At 34.3% G+C, this 8,601-nt stretch overlaps 2 protein-coding genes across 2 annotated transcripts; both read left to right on the forward strand.

Moving 5' to 3' along the window:
• Positions 1–453: 453 nt before the first annotated feature.
• On the forward strand, positions 454–4,387 carry Tbh (tyramine beta hydroxylase). The gene is made up of 11 exons (XM_013309720.1): positions 454–617; positions 898–1,118; positions 1,220–1,360; positions 1,599–1,862; positions 2,096–2,245; positions 2,572–2,704; positions 2,847–3,013; positions 3,197–3,379; positions 3,564–3,751; positions 3,891–4,047; positions 4,161–4,387. The coding sequence occupies exons 1-11, from the start codon at positions 539–541 to the stop codon at positions 4,284–4,286; spliced, it is 1,809 nt and encodes a 602-aa protein (XP_013165174.1). The 5' UTR covers positions 454–538; the 3' UTR covers positions 4,287–4,387.
• A 1,863-nt stretch (positions 4,388–6,250) lies between these two features.
• On the forward strand, positions 6,251–8,173 carry LOC106115612 (cold shock domain-containing protein CG9705). The gene is given in 3 exon segments (NM_001311897.1): positions 6,251–6,366; positions 6,444–6,566; positions 7,365–8,173. Coding segments are annotated over 3 exon segments (390 nt in total). The 5' UTR covers positions 6,251–6,262; the 3' UTR covers positions 7,528–8,173.
• The last annotated feature ends 428 nt before the right edge of the window (positions 8,174–8,601 follow it).

The following is an 8,601-nucleotide window of genomic DNA, read 5'->3' on the forward strand; positions in this document are numbered from 1 at the left end:
ACCGTTCTGGCGATACCTTATAACATATATCCATCCAAATGTTCGCATTTATAATATTAGTAAGAAGTAAGATTAGCCTTCATGACTTCTTTTCAGAGTGGCCTTGTAGACTAAAATGAATTTGTCAAAACACGAATATTATAATCCAAAACGAGCCTTTTGACTAAAACGGGTACGTTGAGGATACTTTATAGAAATTAACATTTCTGGATTCATTTAGTAAAGCTTAGAATTTGTGAGATTAGTAGCAGTTACCAATAAAAAGTGAGCTACAAATCTCTCGTCAATAAAAATATCAAGTGTTAAAAATCATTTTTTGCTGCGACTGTACTTTTTAATCTTCAAATACCTTTGTATTTAATGTTCTGACTGTACCCGTCGGTCCTTACATTCCATAGCGCGGCGACTTGAAGAGTGGGATATCCCGAACCTAAGCCGGGATAGAAGCCGATATCTCTCATTGTATTTCTAGACTTCGAAGTGTCAACATCTTCCTGAGAAATAGTACTGATAAAATGTGTTGAGTTTACACACAGCCATGGGATTTATACGAATTTCTGTAGTATTATTGTCTCTGATTTTCTATCATTGTGCGTTATCTAAGAGTGATCCAAAAGGTAAGTTATTTCTTATTTGTACAACACGTCAGAAAATAAATTGTACATACATGTTACCAGTAAATAATGCACATTGCACTTTGTAATTTCCCCCAGCAAATCATAAATACTAGGTAAATTAAATATAGCCGTATAGTCTTAACTTTCGGCAATTTGTAAAGGTGCCATTCATTTAACGATTTGCCTAGGCCAATTACAAACGGGCGATGTACACTATTTAAAGGTTACAAATATAAGGAACACAAAATCAGCCCAATATATTTTTATTCTAAAATTTCAGATTGGTACGCGGAAAGTGAGTCCGTTATAGATCCGAACGGTGCGTTACTACTGAAATGGAAAGTGGATTATTTCAATCGTAAAATAAGATTTCAATTGGTTATATCAGATAGAGCTCCGGAAGCGAACTGGATTGCCTTAGGATTCTCTGATAGGGGAGATTTAACAAACTCTGATGTTTGCCTAGTATGGACAGATTATAAGGGACGTGATCATTTTGAGGTGCGATGCTGCTTTTGAAATTACTTACTGCGAGTTTTTACTTGCCTGTTATTTATACTTCCACGTTCAATAAATAATAGCACTATGTTACAATTTTGTAGGATATGCACGCGGACTCTGACGGTAAGGTGACGCGGGATGTGCAACAGGACTGTGAAGCCTTTTACCTAGATAGTAACGCTCGGAGTATTTTCTTCGAACGATACTTCGACACTTGCGATGACAATGATTACATTATTGAGGTAAGTGCAAAAGTTCTCGATCCTCAAGAACGTACGTTCCTAACGATTTCATTTTTAGATGAAGTATTACTGTGGAGTTTCGTTGCGGTAACATCGAATGCTTCAGAAATGTATATAATTTTCTTTTAACACATGAATTACATCTGTTACAAGAAAAACGTCTATGCTCATTATTCATGATTAAATTTTTTCCTTGTCTTACATATAATTACCGCGCATAAATTTTAACTTATTTCAGGACGGAACAGTTCACGTAGTATGGGCCCGAGGTATAGACAAGCTGTTCACATCTAAAGGTCTCTGTTTAACGTGCACGGCGGCCGAGGACCACGGCTTCGTGCGCGTTCGGTTACTAACGCCTGCAAACTTACCGCAGCCCCGCGCGGAACAGCTCGTTATAACCAACAAAGATTTGAACGTCCCTAGTGGTGATACCACATATTGGTGCCAGGTTGTCAAACTACCGGACTTTGTTATACAGAAAGTTCACCATATAGTAAAGGTAAAGGCCATAGTTTAAATTTATCGTCGGTTTCTGAAACCAAAACCAAAATCTCTGTATAAAACATATCGTCGTCATATAATCATTATCTTTGACAAAACAGAGATAATAATATATTTTAAACAGGAGTTTTAGTTCCAGGAACCTACAGTTAGAGACGTACACTGATACTTTTGAATCTGATTCACTACCTATATAAACTTCAATCTATTATCATAATTATTTGATTTCAGTTCGAGTCCATCATTACCAAAGGAAACGAAGGTCTGGTACACCACATGGAGCTCTTCTATTGCGACGCTGATCCAAACAAAGAAATCCCACTTTATAACGGAAACTGTTTCTCACCTGATCGACCTGAAGTAACGAAATTATGTTCGAAGGTAAATTTTACATCTTTGATTTGTACGATCTGAGTAAATTTTATCAAACAAGAGAATTTTAAACTAAAAAGGCAACATTTAGACATAAAATAACAGTTGCCAACTCTGAAAATTCGTTATTAATACGATGATTTTAACTAAAACCTAACCATGAATTTATAAACTTCGCCCTATCGCGGAAAAATAGGAAACTAATTTCTTTGCACACATTAATAAGTTACCCAATAATGGCGACGCCCAGGTTAGTTATAGTTTATTCTAGGAAAAGCTATAAGCAATTAGAAGTCGAGTTAAACTGATAATAATTTTAGCATCTATAATTTAAGGTGAGAGCGGCTTGGGCTATGGGGGCGCCACCTTTCGCTTACCCGGAGGAAGCGGGTCTACCTATCGGTGGTCCGGAATCAAACAAATACATCATGCTCGAAGTGCATTACAATAATCCCGAATTAAAAGATGGTAATTATAATTACTTTTTGAGTCTACTTTATTTTTAAAGATCATATTACTAACACAAATATCACAGTAATATGGAAGCTTGTTATAGTTAGCATTAGCCAGAATTTTGTTCGTTAACATATGTAAGTAATTATAATTTTAGATTGGATCGACAGTTCTGGTATTATATTACACGTGACGGCAAATAAACGTCGCTACGATGCAGCTATTATGGAACTTGGTTTGGAATACACAGACAAAATGGCCATACCCGGTGGACAGGAGGCCTTTCCTCTAACTGGTTATTGCATTCCGCAATGTACAGGTGTGGTAAGTACTTACCAGTCTCAAAATCATTTTTGGAACTATAAGACTATACTATATAAACTATAAGAAAGAACTCAGTACAATTTTGTAATCGTTTAACCTTTCTGGATTTGAATGTTTTCTTATTTCTTATCAAAGCAGCAACATTGAAGTACATGGTAAATATCGATATAAAATTTATTGCAGGGCCTACCAGAGCACGGTATCATAGTGTTCGGTAGCCAGTTGCACACGCACCTGACGGGCGTAGCGGTGTGGACGCGTCACGCGCGGCGTGGTATCGAGCTTCCTCTGCTTAACAGGGACCTGCACTACTCCACGCACTTTCAAGAGATCAGGATACTACATCGACCTGTCAAAATTCTACCCGTACGTAGAATAACGTTATATACCGACCATAGACAATCCGCAACAGCTAGATTAATTGTGTGTTGTCGGATTTGATTTGGATAAAAACTAAAGGGAAACCATAAAGAGGCAACTAACTTGTCATGCGAAATGTAGATTATTTTTTTATCACTGTGGGTCATATTATTTAGTGTAATTTTTTCAGGGTGACTTCTTAGAGACGACGTGCATCTACAATACAGTAGACAAATCAAACGCGACCATCGGTGGCCACGCCATCACCGACGAGATGTGCGTCAACTATCTGCACTACTACCCCGCAACGCAGCTCGAAGTTTGCAAGAGCGCCATCTCTAACCTGGCATTGGAAAATTATTTCAAATTTGAAGACCGGTAACTCATAATAGATATTTTATTTATATATAGATTTAGAGTCATCTCTTTCGTACATTACCTATTTGACTTTGTGACGTCGGTTGAATTAAACTTTGGTACTTAAATTAATGTTACTATAATAAATATTATATTGCAGATGGGACAATATGTCTATCTCGTACTCGGCGCCGCCCAGGGCTAACTACCTGGCTATCAAGCCGTGGACACCGCTGAGAGCCGGTGCACTGACTGCACTGTACACAGAATCTCCGATATCAATGCAGTGTAATAAATCCGATGGCAATCGATTTCAGGTGAGCACCAAATTATGATCCATTGATTTTTAAAGATTGTATAATTAAATGTTTTTCGTTGCTATTTTTATTGCTGATATTTTTTTTATTTAATATTGTTATTTATTTTGCAGGGAGATTGGGAGGGATTGCTGATACCAAAAATCAAAGTTCCATTGCCGGAAGAGCCGCGAATCTGTCGAAACTCCGCGAAAAAAGCCAAAAAATTTATGACGTACAAAGATTATATGCTAAATTAGTTTTCCTCTTATTCTAACATAGGTATACTAACTTCTAGCTATACCATTTATACTATAAATGCTTGTTGATAAAATGTACCAACGTTATTAAAATAAAGTTATTCTGGGATCTATGTAGTTATTTTATTTAATCATTCTAAAATGAAGAATAGTAAAGTTTTTAAAAATTGGTGCTTAACTCCAGAACGGCTCAACATATCTGGATAAGATTTACAGCCTAGAATATTGCGTAGGCTTCACGCATGGACAAAGTTACGGGCGACAAGTAGTACCTACTCATACAAAGTTCTGGTTGTTTACGATTGATTACGATTCGTGGCTGCATAACATAACATAAGTTGTACGTTTAGGTTGGTTAAGACCCTGTTAGCCCTTTACGACTGAGTGTCAAGCATACAATTTAGATAGTTTATAGTTAACATAGATTACAATTTACATTAACTAAACTGATAAGTGTCTGGTATATACAATATATGTAACTATTCAGTACTCAATATATTCTTCTTTAAATTAATTAATAATTAAATAAAGAAAAAATAGTGGTAATCTGAGAGTTGCATATGTAAACCCTGACCTCGATCAATCCATAGCAGGGGGTGGAAACTTAGAAGAAGGACGGTTTGTATGGAAAGTGGCGCCACCTTTTATATAATCGTAAACATCATTTCATCTCATGGCTGAGAAGAAGCATCATTTCTGTCATCGAGACATTCATGTGTCATCAAACCGCTACGTTTTTTCGTATTTCTATTTCTGTTCTTGTATTCTTAGTTAAATGTTGTTTCATTCATTTTGTTTTTAATTAAAATGTGTTTTCGTGAAAAACGACGCTGTATGCAACTGTGTTTTAGATGGACTGATTATGGTAAGTTACAATTCAATAAAAATTTTCATGTTATTCCCATACGTCAGACTCATTTAAACATTTAAATATTTTCGTATTTTGGTGTAGTTTTTAGCACCACAGTGATTTATACTTTCCGGTTATCATATTGAATGGTGCCCTACTTCTAATACATTTTACATATCAGTTCCTATACTTGACCAGAAATCACATTCTGTTTGTTTTTTGTAGGTGCACATATACACGGTTTCCCCCTTCCTGAGAGAAGGTCAGTGAAGTTCAGAAAATGTGTGCCAATCACTGGAATTATAGAGCCATAAACTGATGTGTCTGAAATTAGTAGGTGGGTCCATGTAAAGAAAAATCTGCTTGCCTATGTTGTAAGAGAATATGTTCAGAGTGTTTAAACTCGCAAATAACTACAAATTGCCTGTTGCCAGCTTGCATGTGACTGAAAATATTTTGGGGGTTGGTTTTAATTACAGGGTATGCATTTTTTTGTGACCGCGCTATACTATTTATTACCGTAAATGTAATTTTCAAATATATATATTAAATATTTAAATATTGAGCTGATATCTTGAAAGTCATTGATGTATATGTACTTGCATAGATTTAAAATTAAGTTATGTAGAAATATAATAAATAATGTACAAAAATATAAAAATATTTTGTTTTTATTTCCCCAATAATAATAGGATCATTTTAATAGAGGTATTTCATAGAAGGCTACTTGATATCGGCTCACTATAATAATAACTGATAAGTGGGTGTATTATTTTTGAACATTGATTTAATGTCAATTTTAATTTCATAAATTAGATTCCCACTTATCAGTTATTATTATAGTGAGCTAAATAAGCGTGCCTACGTATATAGATACCAAAAAAAAAAAATTAGTTCAGCGATTATACGCATGGAGCGCCACAATCGCCGTGGATCCACGACTTCGTGCGAGTTGCCCCTCTTTCTATAGTATACTTATTATACTCTTTGATCCATAGCGAAAATATCTTTGGCGAAAAATGATGGATAAGTTTTGACATTTTGTTGTTTCTGGCTGTTTCGTATTTTCCTTGACTTCATCTTGCTAATCGGATATTTTCTTCTTTTGCAATAATATTATCAAACCATGTCTAACGATTATTTTAACAGTGATGATTCTCCTAATAAGACAAATTCTCACTTACAACTTCCTAGTCCTATAATTACGCGTCGTAATAGAACTGCTTCAACGTAAGTTGTGTGTTAATTATTACTATTTTATAATTGTGTTGTAAATTATCATTATTATGCTTTGTGTACATACGCAGATCTGAAAGAGCTCTGGGAAACCCGGTAGAAAATGGTAAAATAAAATCATTTTGCCGGGAAAGGGGTCACGGTTATGTGACCCCAGAAAAGGGCGGAGAAGATCTCTTTGTTCATATTTCTGAGTAAGTACAACAAAATATCCATAGTTTTGTAAGAAAATATGTTTTAAAATATAAAAGCTATTGTTTCAATTAAAAACTATTTAGTGGTTAAATCTTATTGGTTGGAAACATGAAACTATATTGGGGTTTCTCTTATTTCGCATTATTTTTTCTTATGTCGCCATGAGTTACAAATCATTTATTTAGGATTTGTTGAACTTAATATCTCATATGAGTAACAGACTTTCTTTATCATAAAAATGGTGCAATGTTGACTACAATTCGCACATAATTAAGGTCAGTGCTGCACAATGTCAGTTAAGGCATGACATTTGTAAACAACAGCAGAATACATTTGAGATTGGAGGCTATGTTATGACTTTACTTTTATCTTATTTCTTACTAATATTATATATAATATGAATGTTTTTAATGTACAATTAATGTTACAATAATGGACATCTTCAGAATTGCTTTGTAAATCTAGATGAAATATAGTATAGAGACATAGAATACAGTCTGGAAGAACAAATATGTTTCCGTCCTGAAAATATTTCCAAATTCTGTGGGATTCTTTAATTCACATTTGTTACTTGATAACTGCAATGGTCCAACAAAACAAAATGAAATTTGGCACAGGCATTGTTTTGAGTAGCCCATGAGAGACATTTGACCTTTTTTTATTCTGTGCAGAAGTTGCAGCAAAAAGCTTGAATCAACATATTTCTAATACATCATACTCATAAAAGCAATATAAATAAATACTGAATTTTCATAACTTGAATGTGTTTTTTTAATAAGTTATTTACATTACCATAGCATTGAAGGCGAGTATGTACCACTCCCTGGGGACGAAGTGACATACCGTCTCTGCCCGATACCACCGAAGTTTGAAAAGAACCAGGCCGTCCATGTCCGAATTATCCACCTGACACATCAGAGGCATCTTAAATGGGATGAACCACCACAGATACACTCGTAAGCATTTTACGCAAAGCACAAGTTTTGTTAAGTAACCCTGTCACTTGTCATTGCAGGTTTATTTATAAGCCCATAAAGGCCTAAAATGTATTTATCAGTAGGTATAAGCTCATGTTCACTATATTTTTTTTATATTTTACAAAAGGAAAGAGGTAACATATAAGGTTGTATTGAATTAGAATGGTCATTCAGTCCAAATGAATACAGCGATTGGTAAAGAAGGTAGCCAACATAATGTGGTGCTAAATTTTCGAAGGTTTTTGAAAGGTTTTGATATCTGGTATTGAAATTACAGTAAATGGAATAAAGGAAAGGGCTTCTAGCACAAATACCTATTTATCCAATGTGAATCTATATTACAAATATCATCGATTATTTGGCCTAATATATACAGATGTCCGTTAGAATTAATTAATATCTGATTATTATATAATTTCGCACAAATTAATGTGATAGAAATCATAATGAATTCTATAAAATTACATACTGAATGCATTTATTGAAGTTATTTTCATTCCAAAGTTGAGCATTTTGACAATGTTGTCAGTTTACGTAAATGTATTTCAAAATCTTACCGAACTTTATTTGCACAATTCTCTGATAAATGTAGCTTTTTCTGTGTTGCCATGCTTAATTGTAAACTGTATGGTAAATGTATGTGTTATTTTAATAAGTTAATAAATGTAAGCATTACTTGGTTGTTTAATTTTTCCTTTTCACTTACAAACTTAAAATACATTGCTATCTCTGTGTTCTCAAAGATAATGACTGAGACGACGATATGTTTTATAGAAAGATTTTGGTGTTAGAAGCCCACAATTAATCTTGTCATAACTTTATCCAGTGCATAAGAATCATTGTAGATGCCACTTGAACCTATGCAGAGGACAACTTGATAAAATAGCATTTAATGTCTTCATGTCTGAACAGACATACATTTCAACAAAAATATCTGACCAGTTAGAAAAAAGGAAAAAGTTATACTTTGACTGACTTGTCTATGGGTCACTCATCAAGTGAATGTATTTTTGCTCCTTTCTACTTCTTTAAAATTGTAAGTAAAAAATCAGATTAT

Source organism: Papilio xuthus, unplaced genomic scaffold (assembly GCF_000836235.2).
Source record: "Papilio xuthus unplaced genomic scaffold, Pxut_1.1 DF827777.1, whole genome shotgun sequence".
Classification (NCBI taxonomy): Eukaryota; Metazoa; Arthropoda; class Insecta; order Lepidoptera; family Papilionidae; genus Papilio; species Papilio xuthus.